The 22,492-nt window shown below is 45.8% G+C and overlaps 1 protein-coding gene across 1 annotated transcript; it reads right to left on the reverse strand.

The window, feature by feature from the left end:
• Positions 1 to 10,694: 10,694 nt before the first annotated feature.
• LOC308394456 (uncharacterized protein) lies at positions 10,695 to 12,960 on the reverse strand (the record flags this gene model as incomplete). Its single annotated transcript, XM_080878814.1, has 2 exons — positions 12,507 to 12,960; positions 10,695 to 12,298 (listed from the first exon to the last, which is right to left on the reverse strand). Exon 2 carries the CDS (start codon positions 12,060 to 12,062, stop codon positions 10,695 to 10,697), a length of 1,368 nt encoding a protein of 455 aa, XP_080734940.1. The 5' UTR covers positions 12,063 to 12,298; positions 12,507 to 12,960.
• Positions 12,961 to 22,492: the final 9,532 nt, after the last annotated feature.

Raw genomic sequence — 22,492 nt, forward strand, 5'->3', positions numbered from 1 at the left:
ATCGCCGTCAGCTTCAGCAGTTCCTCGGCTTTGCCAACTTTTATCGCCGGTTCATTGGGGACTTCAGTAAAATCGCTCTGCCTTTGACCCGCTTAACCTCTCCTAAGTTCTCTTTTCAGTGGGATCAGGCGGCCCAAAAGGCCTTCACACAGCTCAAGGACCGATTCACCACCGCACCCATCCTGGCTCAGCCTGACTTGCGACTCCAATTCATTGTGGAGGTGGATGCCTCCGACTCGGGGGTCGGCGCGGTGCTCTCACAACAGCGAGAGGGTAAGCTACGGCCCTGTGCCTTCTTCTCTCGCCGCCTCTCCCCAGCCGAACGCAACTATGACGTGGGAGACCGGGAGCTCTTGGCTATAAAACTGGCCTTGGAGGAATGGAGGCACTGGTTGGAGGGCACGGCTCAGCCATTCATTGTATGGACGGACCACAAAAACCTGGCTTACCTGCAAACAGCAAAACGTCTCAACGCTCGACAGGCCAGGTGGGCTCTTTTTTTCACCCGTTTCAACTTTTCAATCTCTTACAGACCGGGCTCGCGGAATGTGAAGCCGGATGCCCTATCACGGCAGTTCTCGGTGCCTGAGGAGAGGCAGGACCCTGAGCCCATCCTGCCAGCGAATTGTGCCGTTGGTACAATAACATGGGAAATCGAGTCGGCCATTCGTGAGGCTCAGCGGGCTGAACCAGATCCAGGAGGAGGACCAGCGGGGCGGCTCTTTGTTCCATCGGCCACTCGGTCTCAGGTACTGCATTGGGATCACACTGCCCACTTCACATGGCACCCAGGAGTACACAGAATGATCACCTTCCTTCAGCGCTACTTCTGGTGGCCCACATTATCACGAGACGTTCGGGAGTACGTCTCTGCCTGTTCAACCTGCGCCTGCAACAAGCTGGGACATCAACCTCCGGCCGGCTTGCTGCTACCTTTACCCACACCGTCTCGGCCGTGGTCCCATATCGCGGTGGATTTTGTTACCGGCCTCCCACAGTCAGCAGGTAACACCACTATAATGACTATTGTTGACCGCTTTTCAAAGGCTGCGCATTTTGTTGCACTCCCCAAGCTCCCGACGGCCCTGGAGACGGCTCGGCATCTCACGCATCATGTGTTCCGCCTCCATGGCATCCCGGAGGACATGGTCTCGGATCGTGGGCCGCAATTCACCTCTCGTGTGTGGAAGGAGTTCTGCTCGGCGCTAGGAGCCAAGGTCAGTCTCTCCTCTGGTTACCACCCACAGAGCAACGGACAAACTGAGCGCACTAACCAGGAGCTGGAGACAGCTCTGCGCTGCATAGTTGCTTCCAACCAAACCATCTGGAGCGACCAACTGCCCTGGGTGGAATATGCCCACAACAGCCTGACGTCTTCAGCTACAGGGCAATCTCCGTTTGAGGCCTCCCTGGGGTATCAGCCTCCTCTGTTCCCTGCTCTGGAAGGTGAGCACTTTGTCCCTTCGGTCCAGTTTCACCTTCGTAGGTGTCGCCGGGTTTGGAGGGCCACCCGTGCGGCCTTGCTGCGCACGAAAGAACGCTACAAACGTCTGGCTGACCGGCGCCGCACTCACGCTCCTGAGTACACCATCGGTCAAAAGGTTTGGTTGTCCACACGCTTCGTTCCTGTTCATGCCGAATCGAAGAAGCTCACCTCAACCTTCATCGGGCCTTTTGAAATTGCTGCTTTGATAAACCCTGTTTCTGTTCGCCTTAAGTTGCCGCGCAACATGAAGATACACAATGTCTTCCATGTGTCTCAGATTAAGCCGTGTCTCTCCAGTCCATTGTGCCCTCCTTCCAGGCCCCCTCCGCCCGCTCGGGTCATTGGTGGCCTCCCTGCCTACACGATCTCCCGCATCATGGACTCTCGCCGTCGCGGGAGGGGTCTTCACTATCTGGTGGACTGGGAGGGTTATGGCCTTGAGGAACGTTGCTGGGTTCCGCTGTGTTGGATCCCGGGATGGTTGCCGACTTTCATCGCCTTCATCCGGATAAGCCTGGTGGGTCGCCGGGAGGCTCCCGTTAAGGGGGGGGGGGTACTGTCACGGTCCCCGTGTCTCTCTGGTTGGCCCACGCTGGCTACAGGTTTTGTTGTTGTTAGTTTTAGTTTTTTGTCTCTCCTCCTCCTCTCTGCCTGGGTGGAGCTCATTACGGGCTCTCACTCTTGGCCCACGCACCCCTGTGGATGGTGTCCACCTGCGGCTGATCTGGCTGATTTCCCCAGCTGCTATTTAAGGCAGTGGCACAGAGCAGCTCACCGCTGGAACGTCGAACCACCTGAGTTCGTGCTCGCGGCATATTCAAAGAAGAATCGCTTACACGTGTTTTATGTTGTGGAACTAACCTTGACCTTCTGTCTGTAGATTCTGGACCGAATCACCGGACCTGTCCAAGTGGGGTAGTGTGTGGAGTGTTGGAGCGAGTGCGGCTGAAGAGGAGTGCGTGTGTGCGGAGGAGCGGTGGCGGTGACTGAGTGGAAGAGGAAGCGTGTGTGTGGATTCCCCCCCCCCCTTCTCTCCCTGGAGCCCTGGACCCCCTCCCGACTCACTGTACATATATTTTGCACTAAGGTGATCCCTATTGTAAATAAATCCCCTTTTTGTTTCCTTGAAAGAACTGTCTGCGCGTGGGTCCGTTCAGTAGCCTTGACAAAAACTCTGACTGTATTATGAGTCTGTGGTCTGGGAGAGAGTCTGTAACTCTGTCTGCAAATACAGTAAATAATGACCAATGTTGGGCAGTTAATTAAATACTTCTTCAAAAAAAGTAACTGAGTTTTGCAAACAACAAAGTTTTGCAGCTGTTTACCTAAAAATGCAGCCAAGGCGTTTTTAAATAAACATTTCAAACTATTTACAGAACAATCAGCTGTTCTGCATCTAATCTGATGCCACACAGATTATTTGTTTCACTCCAAAAATTATTTGTGTCCACTATGAGATGAAGGAGAACAACAGCCTGATACCTGCAGGCCTGACAGCAGCAGATGTGTCACTGCTGTAACACCTGTAACACTCAGCAGTCGCCTCATTGTTCTGACACACAACACAACACTACTGACTACACTACACACTAACTACACACTAACTACGCACTGACTACACACTGACTACACACTGACTACACACTAACTACACACTGACTACACACTGACTACACACTAACTACACACTCACTACACACTAACTACACACTAACTACACACTGGGGCGATCGTGGCTCAAGAGTTAGGAGTTTGCCTTGTAATCGGAAGGTTGCCGGTTCGAGCCCCGGCTCGGACAGTCTTGGTCGTTGTGTCCTTGGGCAAGACACTTCACCTGTTGCCTACTGGTGGTGGTCAGAGGGCCCGGTGGCGCCAGTGTCCGGCAGCCTCGCCTCTGTCAGTGCGCCCCAGGGTGGCTGTGGTTACAATGTAGCTGCCATCACCAGTGTGCGAATGTGTGTGTGAATGGGTGGATGACTGGATATGTAAAGCGCTTTGGGGTCCTTAGGGACTAGTAAAGCGCTATATAAATACAGGCCATTTGCCATTTACAGGCCATTTTACACACTAACTACACACTGACTACACACTGACTACACACTAACTACACACTGACTACACACTGACTACACACTAACTACACACTGACTACACACTAACTACACACTGACTACACACTAACTACACACTAACTACACACTGACTACACACTGACTACACACTAACTACACACTGACTACACACTAACTACACACTAACTACACACTAAACGTCTCAAATCTCTCACATCTCAAACACGCCGTCACTCCTAAAACTTCCCCCTCCCTAAACAACTAAAGGCCATGTTGCCATATCGTTTTTTGATTGGTCCACATGGTACATTTTTCCACCAATAGGAAAGGCTGGGAGTTTTGTTTTTGCTCACAGGCTTTCGAGCGTTTTCCTTATAAAACGCCGTTTTTACCGTTTCTTCCTGCAGTAAATATAAACAACGACAGTATTCAGGAAGAAAACCAAACATTGCAGATATTTTATCATAACTCTGGTTTTACGTGGCCGATCAACACAATTTAAAAACTGGTATAAAGTCCACACTTTGTCCGTCAGTTGTTTGTCTGTCCTGCTCACGTCTCCAATGGTTGTACACGTTGTCATTAACGTGGCTTCACTCCACATCAGCCGCTTTGCTAAAACACCGGTGTCGCACATAAGGACGCTGTCAGAGCCTGTCAGCGACGTTGATTAGCTGCATATGTGACCTCTGTGTAGTGTCTTCTCTGGTCTCGCAGGAATCCTCCATTATTCTGAGGATTACATTTCCACTTGCAGTGTGATCGTATAGTGGTAAATTTATACAACCAAAATAGAAAAACTTCAACACCATTAACATTGCATGTTAAATTTCCCAAATGAAAGGAATATAGAAATATATTTTAAAGCTGTACATGAAACAATGTAAATTCTCTAAACAGTGTGGCACAGTCACATACCTGCATTCACAACAAAAAGGCAATGGTTAGAATGCTCTCTTTTTAATGTCGTGGGCAATCAGCACAAAATCTAAACGGGAAAGCAACAACAGAGTTAGCTAACTATGCTCCCATTTTGTTTCCTCTCCTCCCAATAAAGAAATCTCACATAAACGTGCACTCAGTTCAACATAAAGACTGGAGAAATGACCCGCAACAAATGATGTATAAACAACAAAAATAATCGGGTCAGACTGTATTACTTTAACAGCCTGCGATATGATTTTTCCTCCCCACGACATTTGCGCATTCCTTACCTCGCAGGAATCCTCCATTATTCTGAGGATTACCCAGAATCCCTTGCCCTTTGTGAATATTGCAGGGTCACTTTTTCGACAGTAGGTGGCGCCAATGTCCCATTTAGCGGGATTTAACTTCAACTCTATTTAACTATGTTACACACACCCCCCTTAAATCCTGCTAAATTGGGGCATGACAACAGAAAAACAGAAACTTCCAATGCATAAAACATAACAGTGTGACCGTGGGAGCACAATATAGTTCAAGTCAGTTAAAAAAAACTTTCCATATGGAATAAGGCAAGCAAGAGAGCGGCCAATTCCCCTGCCAACCCAGATATGAAAGATGCCGTATACACCTCCCATGATGTGAACATTGCTCCACGCAGGTATTACCCAAAACGTTCTGAGTAACAGCACATTTGCAAAACGGCTAGTAATCTATCCTGAAAACATATTTCGCACAAATGAAAACAAGGAGTCAACTGTCGACACTGAATCATCAACCTGTTGTTCATTGATCTCACAAATGAGACGTGTTGGAGGTTTCACAGGTCTACCTGATCTAGTACAAAGAGGTGGTGGCTGTGTACGCACTACACGGTCCCCTGTACTCAGTCGTGTGTCAGTCACAAGCTCAGGGGAAAGGACATGTGGAGCATCTCCCGCCAGAAGCTGCGAGGAGGCACTCCGGGACACAACAGATTCAATAGAGGGGGCAGGGGAGGGCAACTGGGAAACCAACGGGTCACACCCAGCAGGCGGGGCCACAGTCGATTCTGCCTCAGAGGTTGGGACGCTGAAAGCCGCACCAAGAGAACAACCAGGTTGACCAACCGCAGAGTCCCTGTCACTTGCTTGGTCCATCTGCATGAGCCAGCGAACCGTCTTCGTCTCACCATCCTGCACATCACCTGGAAGTTCTGGTTCACCTTGTCCACTATCCGCAACCGAAGGGCAGGTTGACACTGGTATGCACTCGTTTCCTGCAGGAATGAAACTCACAGGAAGTAGTAGGTTTCGGTGAACAACTTTTTCCCTGAGAGTCACAGGGTCTCTGATGTGGTACACATTGATGTCAGGTTTCACAGACGCCACCTCAAAAACTGTGGATTCCCATTTGTCAGCGATCTTCCTCTTTCCTCTCTCACCACGATTAGCAAGCAAGACTCTGTCACCGACTGAGAGGGGCGCACCCTTAGCCTTGCGGTCATAATTCCTCGCCTGGCGAGCCTGGGCAATACGGCTGTTCTGCCTGGCAATGCGGGCAGCCTCAGACAGGTCACGCTTCAAATGGGCGACAAATTCACCGTGGTCAACAACGGCACCATCAGGGAGAACATGCTGGAAAACAACATCAACAGGCAGACGAGGAATTCTCCCAAATACGAGAAAAAAAGGTGCGAAACCTGTTGTTTCATGTTCAGTGCAATTGTAGCAGAACGTCAACATCTGAAGCATTTGCGGCCACCTGGCTTTGGATTGAGGGGGCAAAGCCCGTATCATATTTCCCAAGGTCCTGTTGTATCGCTCGACAATACCATTCCCCATTGGGTGGTAAGGAGTGGTGTGTGATTTCTGGATGCCAGCCATGTCCAGGAGCTCCTTAATGAGTTGACTCTCAAAGTTGGCTCCTTGATCAGAGTGTATACGTCTGGGAAAGCCGTACACACAGAAAAAGTCATTCCACAGGCGGCGAGCAACCTGCTTGGCAGACTGATTCTTACAAGGGAATGCATGCGCTAATTTGGAAAAATGGTCTGTGACAACCAAAACATCAACGCACTTCTTGTCAGTCTGTTCAGCAGTCCAGAAGTCGATGCAGACTAGCTCCATCGGTTCAGTGGTACAAATGCTCTCCAGTGTGGCACGGTCATTCGGCTCTGGGGTTTTCCCAACCACACAACGAAAACAGCCTTTCACATGATTGATGATGTCACGCTCCATCCCTGTCCAAAAGAATCTCTGCCTTGCAAGAGACAGGGTGCGGACTTGGCCCTGATGACCCGCCGTATCATGGATGCCTCGGAGAACTTCAGTCTTCAGAGTGTCTGGGACAACAAACTGGTAAATCGTCACGTTCATGTTCCTGTCTTTCTTCACCTTATACAACATACCATCTTTAATCAAGAGTCTGGACCAATGTCTGAGTAATTTCATTACACCACGGGACTCGCTAGCACGTTCATGCCTGGTGGGCCTCTTGTGACGCCGGACATAAAAGAAAACTCTGCCCAAAACCTCATCTTGTTCCTGCAGGTTAGCGAGTTCACTTCTCGGCGTACAGGCTGGACGGGCAATAGTTGGGACCTGAGGGATATCAGATCCCACACCTCTCACATGGCTGATACCACCAGTGTCATGTGCAGCCAACACAGCAGAAACATCCTGTGACGAGAGAGAACCTTGAGGGTTAGCTAGGATAGTTGTAGCTCCTTCCTCAGACTGATCCACAACCAACTGGCAGTTTGCAGCACACCGAAACATATCCTGCACAGTCCCATCCACCAGACCGTGCATTTGGTTCAATAGGGCAGCATAAGGTTCAGTGACTAGCCTGTGGCCTATGCACGACTGGACAAATGGCTCTCTACTCAATGCATCCGCGACAACATTTTTGGTGCCAGGGACATACTTCAGTTCAAAACTGTATGCTGCAAGCTTTGAAACCCATCGTTGCTCACATGCATCTAACCTAGGCTTGGTTAAGATGTATGTCAGCGGGTTATTGTCCGTCCACACTGTGAAGTGGCTCCCTTTCAGCCAATGGCTAAACTTGTCACAGACTGCCCATTTCAGAGCAAGAAACTCCAAACGATGCGCTGGATAGTTTAGCTGAGAGTGTGACAGGGTCTTACTGGCGAATGCCACTGGTCTGGCGATGCTACCATCAGGGGGCAACTGTGAGAGGACGGCTCCAAGGCCGTCAAAGGAAGCATCAACTGCAAGGAGAAAGGGCGCAGTAAAATCTGGATGGGCTAATGTGACACTATGCACAAGTTCATGTTTTAGGGCCTTGAATGCTTCCCTGCACTCATCAGTCCAGTTAGCCGGAGACAGCTTCACGTGGCCCCTTTTAAATTTAGGCTTACGGCCTCTACCTCTCTTGCAGCTGGTTCAGCCACAAGATCAAACAGTGGCTTAGCTTTTGCAGAGCACCGCTCGATAAAATGATGGTAGTAGAGAACCATCCCCAGGAAGGATCTGATTTTCCTTGCACGTGGTGTCACCCCGTCAGACTCCATCAGGTCTGCTTCCTCCACATTGTCTATAGCCTGCACTTTACTTGGGTCTGTTTTCACACCCTCACCACATATGATGTGTCCCAGGAACTTCACAGACCGCTGAAGAAAGTGGCATTTCTTTGGTGCGAGTTTCAGGTTGTTGGCAGAAAGTCGTGAGAAAACCATCTGCAGACGTTCAAGAGCCACCTGTTCGGATGGGGCATAGACCATAAGGTCATCCAGATAACACAACAAACTTGTGAAGTTCTCATCACCAAAAATGGACATCATCATCCGCATAAAAGTAGCAGGACTATTTGTCAGGCCTTGAGGCATCCTGTTATATTCATGAAGGCCAAATGGGGAGGAGAATGCCGTGTATTTTTTGTCGTCCTCGTGGAGTCTGACATTGTAAAACCCCGATGTGAGATCCATTGTAGAAAAAAAAACATTCCCACCAAGTGCTGCGAGGGCGTCTGACTGATGAGGCAATGGATGTGCATCTTTAACTGTTCTTGCATTTAACCATCTAAAGTCATTGCATATGCGCAGGTCACCATTTGGCTTAACAACTAAGACAAGGGGGGATGAGAATTCACTCTGGGACTTACGGATTATCCCTGACTCCTCCATCTCATCTAGGGCAGTGCGAAGCTTCTCGTAATGGCATGGTGGGACCCGTCTGTATGGCAGTCTGAAGGGCTTGTCATCCACCAGGCGGATTCTGTGGACAAAGTCAGCAGCCTCACCGCAGTCCATTTTGTGCCTTGAAAAGATGGACTCATACTGCTCAATGAGTCGCAGCAGCCTATCTCTCCATTCTGGGGAAACTTCACAGGACGAGAGGTCCAGGTCCTGCAGGCCCAAATCACACAAGCGCTGTGACATCTCCGCTTCTGATCTCGGTGCGGGCGACGAGTTCTGTGTGTATTGTGTACTGGATCAAATTTGAACAGGTTCAGGTAAGTCCTGCACAGAAAGACAGGGGGACACATCAGCAACCTTAGCATTTCTCCTGAGAGTGAGGGGCTTGTCGGAGGGATTCACCACTTTAACAGGGACCCAACCATCCCCAAACAAGGAAGTGACAACTCGCCCCACTAGGATCTGTGCAGGTTTGGATCGAGACTGAGTGGGTTCAATAATGACAGCACTTCCCACCGCTGAGGCATCAGGAGCAGGCAGCTTAGCCCACACTAAATGTTCAGACAAGGGCTGCAAGGTGATGCGTCTCTTAAGCTTTGCAGTGCCGAAACTTGGAGGCATTGCTCTGCCACCACAGTCATCAGAATAGGACAGCAAAGTTGCCAAATGAGGGAAAGCATCATCCTGGGTACCAACAGTCATTTTTAACTGTGAAATAAGCCACTTTATCGCATTGCTGCCCAGAATCATGTCATCAGCCTGGCCCGGAACCACCAGAACAGGAATCACCACCTTAAAGCCATATATTGACACTGTAAGATCATACATAGCAGAAGGCGTAACGAGGTGACCCCCACAACCAACAATGACAACGTCTTCAGCTGAACGTCTCTCAATATCAGGTATCGATTGTGAAAGTTTCTCATCAACTGTCTCACTTATGGTGCACGCCATAGAGCCACTGTCCACTAATGCTTTAAGAACTTGTCCACCACTAGTAGTCACTGCAGAGTAGAATAAACTATCAGTGTTTGAGAGCCTATGCAAGCCCTGTGCAATCAGTGTTTTATTTGGCGGGACAATGCCACTGTAAGTAGAATACAAAGTGTCATAATCATTAACCCTTTAAGACCTACCATAGAACCAAGTCCGCCAGAGCTTATATTATATTTTTACATGCTGTGGAGCCATTTTTGGGAGCATTTCAAGTTGCTATACATCAATACAACCATTATAGCCCAGATTTTAATAATATGTATTCATTAAGTGCATAGTAATTACATAAATTGCAAAAAAGTGCAATAAACTACAAAAAAAATTGAAAATCGTTTTTGATTTTTTAACATATATTTGTAGTTAGAGAAATTTAAGAGTCTTATCCCTCAAAACTGTAAATACAAAAAAGTTGCACAAAATAGTTTCCCACCACAGGAAATTTATTTTGAGTGTCTTCATAGTTTTATTTTTGAAATACACCAATTTTTATACACTTCAGGAAAAATGAAAATAAATATTATACTGCAAATTTGCAAAAAAGCAGCATATGCATCAAAATAAACTATTTCCAGCAGTGCAATATGAGTCCTAAGAATCCCAGAAACGACACAGAAAGTCATAAAGTCAAAGATAACTTTTAAAAAGAGCAGTATAGGCCCTGAGGCCCTGATCGCAAAAAAGACTACATTTCCGCGAAAATGACGTCACTTCCGGTTTCGGGCAGGTAATGGCGGAAATGCAAAAGTTCGCGCTGACGTCTATTCCAACGTAGGAAGTGTTTTGAACAGCTGATCAGATCGGTAAAGCGTGTTTCTGGAATATTATGTTTTTGTTCCTGCAAGCGCTTTTTATGCAGTTTTTGCAAAGCTTTATGTGGAAGGAAACCGTGACCTAGGACAAGCTGATGGCATCAGATGTAAGTACAACTCCTCCGGTTTCATATGCAAAAAAAATTTTTGCGCTAGCTTACGTGGTTGCAGTGCTACCGGGATTTAAAAATAGTTACGCATAACAGAGCGTTCCTGCTCCGATCGGCTCTAAAGGGTTAATATCAGTCACATCCAAGATGGGAGGCTTACTTGCTGGATCTGCGCTGTCCTCCCCTCCACGCAGATCGTTCGTGATGACCACTGGAAGGAGTACACTTGCCCTCTGGGCAGTTACGTCTCGAATGACCAGGTAGGTGACACATGAAGCACAATCTGTTTTCCCGACAGTGCGTGAGTGTGGAGTGGGAGCTATCTCTGCAGATGGAACATGGTGTGTCATCTAAGCCCGGTATTCTCGGCAGTCGGGCACTCTGTCGCCTGGCATTAGCTCGAGCATAGCCTGGGCCTTGAAGCAGCACCTTCTCTAGCATGCTGATCAACCTCTCAATAGCAGAGCCATCCTGACTCACAGCTGGCCTCTGCTCATGGTCAGCCAAACAAGGAGTACCATTTGTGCTAACCTCTGCCTTATTCACATAGACACAGTTACCCGTCTGTGGAGGAGACTGGAACCCCTTACCCAGGTGATACTCATCCAGTACCTCCTGAACTTCACGAGCTGACCATTTATCACATGTTTTGGTTCTAAAAATAAGAGCCAAGTCTCTGCAGGGGCAGTGTCTGATGAACATGCGTGCAACCTCCACACCAGAGTTCTCAAAAGATTTCCCCTGCTCCTTAAGACAGTTGCCAACAACATCAGCAGCCTTGTTCAGCCTCAGCCAGTACTCATATGGATCCTCTCGGTCCTTCGGCAGGGTGGAATAAAAGTCAGCCAGGGGCACAGACGAGCACTGGGTGGAACTAAAATGTTTGTGCAGAAGTCTGTAGATAGCTTGTGGATTATGCTGGACATCAATTCCACCATTCCTCACACCAAATTTCACAACATCTTTTGCCCTGCCTCTCAGATGCATCAAAATCTCCTCAGCTTGGTTTTCTGGAAGAATGGCACTCTTCTTTATGTAACTCTGCATGGCTTCCTGCCACTCATCAACAGACAATGAGTCCGAACTCTCCCCCCGAAACACAGGTGGGTCTTTAACCTGTCGTGGAGCCACCAGCTGGACTTGAGAGAGATCTAGTGAGCGGCTGGAGGGGAGATCTGTTGTTTCATGCGCCACCTCAGGACATGTATATGTAGCAGATGCAGGGCTCGAAGTGTGTGGCGTAGTCAGGTGTGACAGAATGCTATCAGCCAGGCGTTGCCCAATTTGCTGCACAATGTCGCTCATTTGGTCGACTAGACTCACATCAGTTATTGGGGGGTCTGAGGTAGATGACTTAGTGCACTGTACTGACTGCGACTCAGCCACCAGCTCACAAGAACTATCTGCTGCTCTATGCCCCACCCGACAGTCACCCAGTGAAAAAGGAACAGTTGTGAACCCTCTGCCCCTACCCACAACAAGGGGAGTCACATTTGGGGTGTCATCAGAGTCACTTAGATCCATATCTAGCAGAATATTAATAGAGCTAAGGTGGACTTAATACAATATGGCAATATACAAAGCCAATATAAAAGTATGTCCAACAGTCCCCAAAGTTTGATTCCGTTACCCAACAGACTAAACAATAAGGCAGCTGATGCTCCACGATGATGCTGCGACGAGAGGACACCAGCCCGATTCAGCAGCGTCACGAACGAGTCACGGCACCAATGTGACCTCTGTGTAGTGTCTTCTCTGGTCTCGCAGGAATCCTCCATTATTCTGAGGATTACATTTCCACTTGCAGTGTGATCGTATAGTGGTAAATTTATACAACCAAAATAGAAAAACTTCAACACCATTAACATTGCATGTTAAATTTCCCAAATGAAAGGAATATAGAAATATATTTTAAAGCTGTACATGAAACAATGTAAATTCTCTAAACAGTGTGGCACAGTCACATACCTGCATTCACAACAAAAAGGCAATGGTTAGAATGCTCTCTTTTTAATGTCGTGGGCAATCAGCACAAAATCTAAACGGGAAAGCAACAACAGAGTTAGCTAACTATGCTCCCATTTTGTTTCCTCTCCTCCCAATAAAGAAATCTCACATAAACGTGCACTCAGTTCAACATAAAGACTGGAGAAATGACCCGCAACAAATGATGTATAAACAACAAAAATAATCGGGTCAGACTGTATTACTTTAACAGCCTGCGATATGATTTTTCCTCCCCACGACATTTGCGCATTCCTTACCTCGCAGGAATCCTCCATTATTCTGAGGATTACCCAGAATCCCTTGCCCTTTGTGAATATTGCAGGGTCACTTTTTCGACAGTAGGTGGCGCCAATGTCCCATTTAGCGGGATTTAACTTCAACTCTATTTAACTATGTTACACATATATACGAATGTGAATCGCATCATTGGCTGGACTGTGGGATAAGGTGGCATCGTTCTGATCCCATACAGGAGCAGCCAGTCACTGACTCACACTGCAAACAGAATTGTTAAAGTATTTATTTTAATTCCAATTCAGGTTAGATTTTATTTTGTGCGCAACGCAGATTTTCTGTGCGCAGAGACGTGCCAGCAGTGCACAATTGTGCACGGCGCAGCTTAGAGGGAACGTTGCTGAGCAGTGTTTTGTCTTCCATTGGACGCCTCTGAGGAATCAAAAGAACTCGGTGAAGTGTTGATATTACCAACTGTGACTACAAGTTACAATCATTTATATAATCTGGTGAAAAACACGTAAAACCCTTAACGCTGATAAACTCCTGCAGTCCAGTGCAGCTATGCAGGTCAGGGTTTGGAAGTCTCATGTCTCATTTACCTGCGCAGCGAGTTTAAAGCCCTGCTGAGAGTTTTGAAAAACTCTGCTCTCTTGTAGATGTTTCTTTGAACTTTTATAACTGTGGCTAGATTTACGGTGAGTGTACTGTCAGTAATTCTTTTGAATAGCAAAGGGTTCTTTAGCCCATTTTCCCCATTTTCCGTCGGTTGCTCATAAAGAACGTGTGGTCTACTGCTGAACCTAAGACTGAGCTGATGGGAGGTCAAAGTCATCACCTTCTGCTTACAGGGCTGAGATACCACTCATGATAAATCTTTGAATGTACAAACTTTTAAATGTGTTGCTGCAAGCTTATGAGGAGGAAGCTAGTGGTAAATTTAACTCTAGGTGAACACGAATGATCAGGCTGCTGGAATGACTGGGCCGTGTGTGGAGTCATTAGATGAGGAATTTGAGTTCAGTAGCATGGCCCGAGCGACTGAACAAGTATTGAACTGAAATATATGGAGCCCAGATTTAGCGGGAAAGGTGATGACTGACTGAATGTATTTTGTTTTCTTAATTTGTCATATAATAATGAGGAAATAGGGTTCGGATGGCAATGAAAGAACTTGTCGATTATTTTTTGACTTAATTTTGAGACTGAAAGTGGGTGTAGGTAACATCATCTAAAGTCAGCAGCTACGTTTCCCCCATCCAGGTCCTATTCCTGGTCTTGGGTCACAGCAGCAGCAGTCTCGACCTGTGGACGCTCCAAAACTCAGGATGGTGTCTCAGTTTTATGGAATCATCACAGAAAACAGGAGTTGCTGAAGCCAGAGGGCTTGGTATAAGTGGGATCCTGGGCTGAGTAAAGCTCAAAGCCAAGCTACTAGAGTATCACTATTCATCACACAGTCACCTGAAATATCTGAGAGGGTAACTCCAGTAGCTTCAGCTCCTGTCAGGGTGTTAGGCTCTGACTGCTCTGGGTGTTGAGCAGCAGCACAGTGACTGGTGTGTGTGCTAAACAAGCTTTACTCATTTACAGTCTGTACCCAGGAGAGCAGAGGGGCTGCCTGCCTGACCCGAATCTGCCGTCTGGTGCCCCCAGCTGCACTGCAGGGGAAACACAAAATGTCAGAAATGTTTGTCTTTTTCCACTTTAAAGAGCTGTTTTAAAATCAGTTTGCTGCTTCTGGCTGATGGCTAGAAACATCAGTGGAGGCTCTCTGACCACAGTTCTGTCAGCTCTCACTGTTTAACCTTGATACCCTTCACTCGCTGTCATCACCCTGTACGTGGTGGGGATTACATTTTGTTTTTGAAGTTTAGTGCTCTGTTGCTTACAAAAGATTATTTACCCGGGGCCTGAAATTGTTATAAGTGCCAATCCCAGCCTCGCTGAGAATCAGCTTTGTTGATGTCAGTTTGATGCATTTGTGTCTTTGTCACCTGGATTGTAATTGTCCAAGCCAACGATTCCACCACAAGTCTGCTAATGACTGAATCTAGTTCCCACACTTGTTCTTGCTGCTTATTCTCAGGTAGACAACGACAAAGGTGATATAAGAGAAAACATCAGTCAGCCTGAGGTGACTCACAGAGGCATGTTCATACATTTTTGACTTTTAAATGTATTTTCATAGGTTGTTGTACAGATTTGTCTCCTGATAAAAACCACCTAATAACCATTAACATGACACCAAAGTAATGACATATCGATCTATTATGGATTATTGTTTTTAACAATGGCTCCACATCATTTCACATCATTATTTCTTCCTTTTCTCTGCTCAGATGCTGTACTGGTCCATTATGGTGAAAAGAGAGCTGAGGGTAAAAGCTCTCGATTTACTGGTCAGTTTACTTTCCTGCCCTCACTTATGGCCATGATCTCTGGGTAGTGACTGAAAGAACAACACTGTGGATAAAAGTGGCAGAAATGAGTTTTCTGACTCCTCCTGGGTGTTCTGGGCTTGTCCCACAGGGAGGAGGCCCCGGGACACGCTGGAGAGACCGTCTCTTAGTGTCCCTCGGATCAGCTAGAGGAAGTGGCTGGGGAGAGGGAGGTCGGGCTTCTCTGTGATCCGGTCCTGGATAAGTGGAAGAAAAAATAATCAGAACTAAATGTAAATGTTGTTTTACAAAGTTGATATCGCAAACGAGCCTAACTGACACAGAAGAATGATCAGTATTGGACGTATATTGTTGTAGATGTTGTGTTTTCTATCTCTGGTTTGGTCTCCCATCTGCCTGGTGCATGAAACGACATTCTGGATGGTGTTGGAAGTATAAGAATAACATTAAAGCCGTGTGGTGTCTCCTGCTGCTGAGGCCTCAGTAATCAACGGATAAGTTAAAGTGAGGTAAACCTCAGAGTTGATGTTAATCCTCTGAGACTTCCTCACCAGCAATCCCTTATATATTACTTGAGTCATTGTTGATATATAAATATTGATAAGTGTAGCTTAAAGCAAAGATCTCAGTAATGAGTCTACCCACACACTCCGTCAGTCCAATTTTGCTATAGGATAGACTGATGCAGCACAAATAACGATGCTCAATGAGAAAGGATGGAAGCAGCTTGAAATCCCATGTGGAGGGGGCGTCCCTGTCAGCGTCGGCCTGCACTGCACAGGTCTCACAACAGGAATGTGTGTATGATGATACCTCTCACACTTCCCTGCTGCCTATTTCCTCTCTTCTTTACCTCGCTCACACTTTGATGCCAGCTGTCTATCACAGCAGTACAGTGGAGGGGATTAAAGTGTGTGTAATGACAACTTACATAATTGCTTCCTGAATAAGCATAGCAAAGACGGTGCCTTACACCTCCTTGGCAAATAGTAGGCTTGTGTCTTTCCATGTGTGGCTGCAGGAAATCTCATCCATCTCACATCCATGTGAGGGCGCTGTGGAACTTTGCAGGTCTGACACACTCTTGTTGATTCTGCTCTGCACTAGAGGTTTAAATTAAACATTAAACACTGAGGGAAATGAGAAGAAAGGAGTGGGATGATGACATAAATGGAGGGAGAGAACGAAGGAATGTGAGATTCTATTCATGAAATGTCTACTTTACAAATTCTGACATAACACAGTGGGTGGATGATTCATTGCTCATGAAGGACAATCTGTTTTGTCTTTTGGGGGGTGAGTGGGGGGGGGGGGGGGGGGCATCGATGTATTTATAAATATGTGTGGTCCACAGTTCAATTTTTAAAAACTGAATGTGTCTAATGGTGCACGAGCATGAGAGGTCTCCAGAGGTATGGTTTCAAATGTTATCCTGTGGTCATGTTTGCTCGAAGGTAAGTTAGTCCTGGAGTTAGGATTGCATCTTTGTTTGTTTTAGGGAGTTTGTGTTTTTAGTCAATAGCAAAGGGTAGTTATGTTTGGGATCTTATGAAAGATAAGACCGACAGGTTGACACTATGCCAACCGCAGTTTTGTTCCAGTTTGAGGGCCAGATGTGGTGAAATCAAGAGGCTGAAATGTCAGAAGTGGGCAGAGGCGGGCAGAGTGAGAGGATTAACGCAGTGGCTTCAAGCCATCCAGGCAGTTTTGCTATCATGACCTTGTCGACTGACTGCCAGTCAGCTCAGACCTCCGAGGGTTTCTGCTTCCTTAGCCGAGGCTGACATTGTGTCTGTCACGCCAAAAATCCTCCTTCCTCGTGACCCCCCCGGAGACACTACATGGCAGGTAGCAAGCAGAATGTAGACACTGTTTCACTCTGAAGCTCAAGGAGACAGAAAGCAGAGAGAGATTGGAGACTCAACTCAATCAACCTTGGCTAAAATTTTCCGTCTGAATTAAGAAATCTGCCAGGGACAGTTGGAGGACGTGTTCAAAGACACGCACAAAAAAAGTCATTTCCTCATCATGCAGCCACAGGATTCTATCGAGAAGAAAGTGAATACATTAAATCACATTAGATAATGCCTTGGTACTTGACACTGGTGCCCAATTTAGATCTGTAAAGCCTCGAGCACAGAGCACAGAAGGAGCCTATAGCTTTTTAACAGCAAATATATGACAAAACTGCGATGCTTTTGGCTTTGATAATCTTGTTTTAATTATGCAATTACATGGCCGTCTCCTAACCCTGCTCTCTCTGCCTTTAAAAGCAACCCCTACAGTCAGGACCATTTGTTCAGCATAACAACAACTTTGAACTTGCGGGAAATATTATGCAAAAATCTCTCCTTTGATGCCGAGCAAGTGTGCTTATTAAACAATTAGCATAGTTATGCTGGTGGTAATCACCCAGAGAGATTGTGAATTAGCAGGAGATTTTAAAAATAGTCTTGCTTGAAATTTCTGTGCAGAGTGCTTAATACCTCAGTGCTCAGCAGCAGAAGATTTGTTAGTGCTGCCAGTGAACATATACCTTCATAAAGTCAACAATATCTTTACATCCTCATAGGTTTCATTCATTAATGTTGCATAAAAGAATATTTTCAGTAATAAAAGTTGTGCTTTAAGCAAGAACAACCCAGCAGCAACAGCTCTCCTGACTCAGTCACCGATAAAATTGTGTAGCGGCAGGAGGTTTTATTATCTTGATATGCTTCAGTTATGAAATATGAACGCTGTTAAAGGGCACGTCATCTATCCCGAAGTTCGTTTTGTTCCGTACTGACCTCTTTCCCCTTACCTTCAGTATAAAACTGTGCCAGATCGTTTAACCCAACAGTGCGGACTTCACAAGAAGTAGAATGGGAGCAATACCCTGCAGCTGCGTTCAACACCAACGATAACTCCAGAACATTAGTAGAAGTGCTGACAACTGTTGACAGGCAGAGTGATAGAATTATGGATGGCTTGGTGCCTCAGTTTGTCCATTATCAATAATGATACTGGAATCTTGAGTGTCTACCAGCACAGTGTTTTTCTTCCTTAAACAACTAAAAGCCAGATTTACTGAACATGGCAAAGTGTGAGTGCGATTGCCAAATAGTGCTGAATAGTGCTCATATTCACTATGATGTGTCCAATGTTACAAGAGCCATGCAGTTTAGAGCAAATTAAGGGATAGTATTAAGGTTTGGGTAATTTACTAACAGGACAGGTTGTTAATTGCAATCAGAAAAGCAAAAAAAGGCGAAAAGGTCATAAATGTGTACATTAAATGTAAGCCTACAGTGGCAGTCCGGCAGACAGAGTCGATATAACTGAAACTAGTGTCAGTGATCGACAGGCTTCACCACAGAACTGAAAGCTGTATGACAATATTCTGAGACTGGGTTCTGTAGTATGCTTTTATTAAGACATAAAGACCTGGATGGCCGCTAACTTTCTGCTTCTTAATTCAGATCAAACTGAGGTTATTGTACTCGGCCCTAAAAAGCCTAGAAATATGGTATCTAAGCAGATTCTTACTCTGGATGGCATTACCTTGGCCTCCAGTAACACTATGAGGAACCTTGGAGTCATTGTTGACCAGGACATGTCCTTCAAAGCACATATTAAACAAATATGTCAGACTGCTTTCTTCCATTTGTGCAACATCTCTAAAATTAGAAATATCCTGTCTCAGAGTGACGCTGAAAAACTAGTTCATGCATTTATTACTTCCAGGCTGGACGACTGTAATTCATTATTATCAGGATGTCCTAAAAACTCCCTGAAAAGCCTTCAGCTAATCCAAAATGCTGCAGCAAGAGTCCTGACAGGGACTAGAAAGAGAGAGCAGATTTCTCCTGTTTTGGCTTCCTGTTAAATCCAGAATTCAAAATCCTGCTCCTCACATACAAGGTCTTAAATAATCAGGCCCCATCTAGCAGCACAGACATGAAGGTCATGAACACATCCCCACACACTGCCCCCAACACACTATTCAACAAGGGCCAATCTGTCCCCAGAATTAAGGGATGTGCGAGGCGCGGGCTAACTGCAGCTCTTACTCTAGGTGTGTTTGGCCCTTGTATTTAAGCGGCACTATGGGATATTCGTGAATGTCCCCATGCACACATTTAACTTCCAGCCTCTCTGCTTCCAACAAGGAATCCTTGGCTCAGGGTCAAACCAGGGTTTGGTGGCCCAGGGTCTACATGCACATTCCCTCCAGCAGGCCCAGGTTGGAGCCACTGCCTCACCATGTTGCCGAGCTGCCTAGCGTAAGGCAAGGCAAGGCAAGGCAAGGCAAGGCAAGGCAAGTTTATTTGTATAGCACAATTCAACAACAAGGTGATTCAAAGTGCTTTACAGAGACATTAGAAACAAGAACAAATAAAAAGCATGATTTAAAATTGATTAAAACAAGCAAATAAACTAACTAACTAATTAACAAACAAACAAACAAACAAACAACAGTATATAAAATCAAAACAGATAAAATCAGAACAGTAGATAAAATCAGTAGTTAAATGTAAGTTTTGAAATTTAAGCTTAAAGTGTGGATTTGGTGCTTTATTCAAATGCAGCTGAGAACAGGTGAGTCTTCAACCTGGATTTAAATAAACTGAGTGTTTCAGCTGATCTGAGGCTTTCTGGGAGTTTGTTCCAGATATAAGGAGCATAAAAGCTGAATGCAGCTTCTCCGTGTCTGGTTCTGACTCTGGGAACTGATAAAAGACCGGATCCAGATGACCTGAGGGATCTGGAAGGTTCATACTGGGTCAGGAGGTCATTGATGTATTTTGGTCCTAAACCATTCAGAGCTTTATAGGCCAGCATCAGAACTTTAAAGTCTATCCTCTGACGGACAGGCAGCCAGTGTAAGGACCTCAGAGCTGGACTGATGTGGTCCACTTTTTTGGTCTTAGTGAGGACTCGAGCAGCAGAGTTCTGAATGAGCTGTAGTTGTCTGACTGATTTTTTTAGGTAGACCTGTAAAGATGCTGTTACAGTAATCAAGCCTACTAAAGATGAATGCATGGACTAGTTTTTCCAGGTCCTGTTGAGACATCAGATCTTTTATCCTTGAAATATTCTTGAGGTGATAGTAAGCTGACTTTGTTATTGTCTTAATGTGTTTTTCTAAGTTTAGGTCTGCATCCATCACTACACCCAAATTTCTCGCCTGGTTTGTGGTTTTTAGATGTATAGATTGAAGTTCTCTGGTGACCTGTAATCGTTTTTCTTTGGCGCCAAAGACTATTACCTCAGTTTTGTTTTTGTTTAGCTGGAGAAAATTGTGGCACAACCAGTCATTGATTTCCTCAATGCATTTACCAAGAGCCTGTACAGGGCCTCGGTCTCCTGGTGACATTGTGATATATATTTGTGTGTCATCTGCATAGCTGTGATAGTTTATTTTGTTGTTGTTTATAATCTGTGCCAGTGGGAGCATGTAAATGTTAAACAGAGGGGGTCCCAAGATGGAACCTTGGGGAACTCCACATGTGATACTTGTCTGCTCAGATGTGAAGTTACCTATTGATACAAAGTATTTCCTGTTTTCTACGTATGTTTTGAACCAGTTTAGTACAGTTCCTGAAAGACCTGTCCAGTTCTCCAGTCGTTTGAGTAATATGTTGTGGTAGGCGAAAGGCCGGTTCTCTGGCCCCATCTGTCCTTCCTGGAAACACCAGTGATAGTCCTACAGCATGAGGCCTAAGCGGTCCACAACCGGCTGCCAGACAGAAGCTGCTCTTCACTGTTGTGGGCAGGCTGAGAGCCACTGCCTGGGCTTCGGCGGACAGCAGTTGGAGCAGCCTCAGCGCCCACTCCTCCTCCGGGTAATAGGGCTTTGGAGTTGACGTCACGCCGCAATGCATTGTGGGAGCGCAGCGCCATTTTCGGGGTCTACGAATCAAAACAAACACACTGTGTTGGAACGACGACTACAAGAAAGATGCTTAAAAGCAGCTCAAAAGAGAATGAACTGTATAGAGACCGATTGCGTCCAGAGGCGAAGCAGCGGTACTTGCAGAAAATAGCGTGCATTGGAAATGTGGACCCGTATGAAATACGGCCGTGGAGTAGAAACCCTGAAGACCAACCGCTACTGACGTAGCCTGACATATTTTCGTACCTTGTCTGTGGAGTCAGCGCGTACAAGTCGTCATTCAAGCAAAGGTATGTCAGCTCGAGTACTGCGAGTGAAATGCGTTTGATTTCCCTGCAAACATTCAGATTAGTGCAGCATAAATTCATTCATGAGGGGAAATTACAGTGAGAACATGTGGAGACTGTTAGGTGAATAACATAGTGAGTTCAGTGCATTGATGTGACATTGTCCTGAAGGATTTAGTTATTCTTTATGGTTAAAGAAATTGCACTAATTAATTCACATTTATTATAAATAATTCTAATTATACATCTTGCTTCCATGTTTGTATCCTGTGTCACTAAAAATACATTTTATTTTAGTTTTATACTTTGATTACTGACCTGCAGAATCTCCTTATCATATTAAGGGATTCATAATTGTCACTTTATGCTTTCTCCATCTTGAAAGTGATTACATCCTTGCATTACATACTTTAGGTTCATTTTCTGCAGGCAGGTTTCTGACAGAGATCAGACAGATTTAGAATATAACCTGCAGCGCTCTATAGATGGACACATAAAGAAATGAAAAATGACATGTACAGTATGTGCTAACTTTCTAAACACTTTGTTACATTTATGATAAAGTAGATAAAACACATTTACGTCGGCCTTGGCTCATAGTTCTTGTCTTTAAATGAACTTTGTGTGTGTTTCAGGTGCTGCACTCTCAAAGACTGAATGAACCAGCATTGCAGCCATGAGTCACTGTGAGCATCACAGGGAAGGTTGAAGCCGCCCACTGCAGCTGTATGGCCGGAGTCGCAGAGACCTGCAGCCATGTCGCTGCTCTTCTGTTTAATGTAGAAGCAACAGTGTTGATCCATGGCACAAGGACTGTTACAGATGAACCTGCATACTGGGTTTTTCTGGGTAATATGACCAAGATACAGCCAGAGGTTGGCCATAAGATAGACTTCTCCTCTTCAGCTGCCCAAAAAAAGGCTCTTGATCAAAACATAAACAGACCATCTGTAGTGACAGGTAAAAGAAGCCGTCCTCAAAAAAGAAACATTCCACCTGCTACTGTGGAGGAGTTGTCACTGCTATTGGATACTTTGCTGGAACACAGTAAAGCTGTGGGTTGTGGGAATGACCCATAATGTTTTATCTAGGGGTCTAGATTTATGCCTGAAGTGCACTGCTGTGTAAATAATTTGCATTTACTGA

Source organism: Rhamphochromis sp. 'chilingali' (assembly GCF_963969265.1).
Source record: "Rhamphochromis sp. 'chilingali' genome assembly, chromosome: 3".
In the NCBI taxonomy this organism is placed as follows: domain Eukaryota; kingdom Metazoa; phylum Chordata; class Actinopteri; order Cichliformes; family Cichlidae; genus Rhamphochromis; species Rhamphochromis sp. 'chilingali'.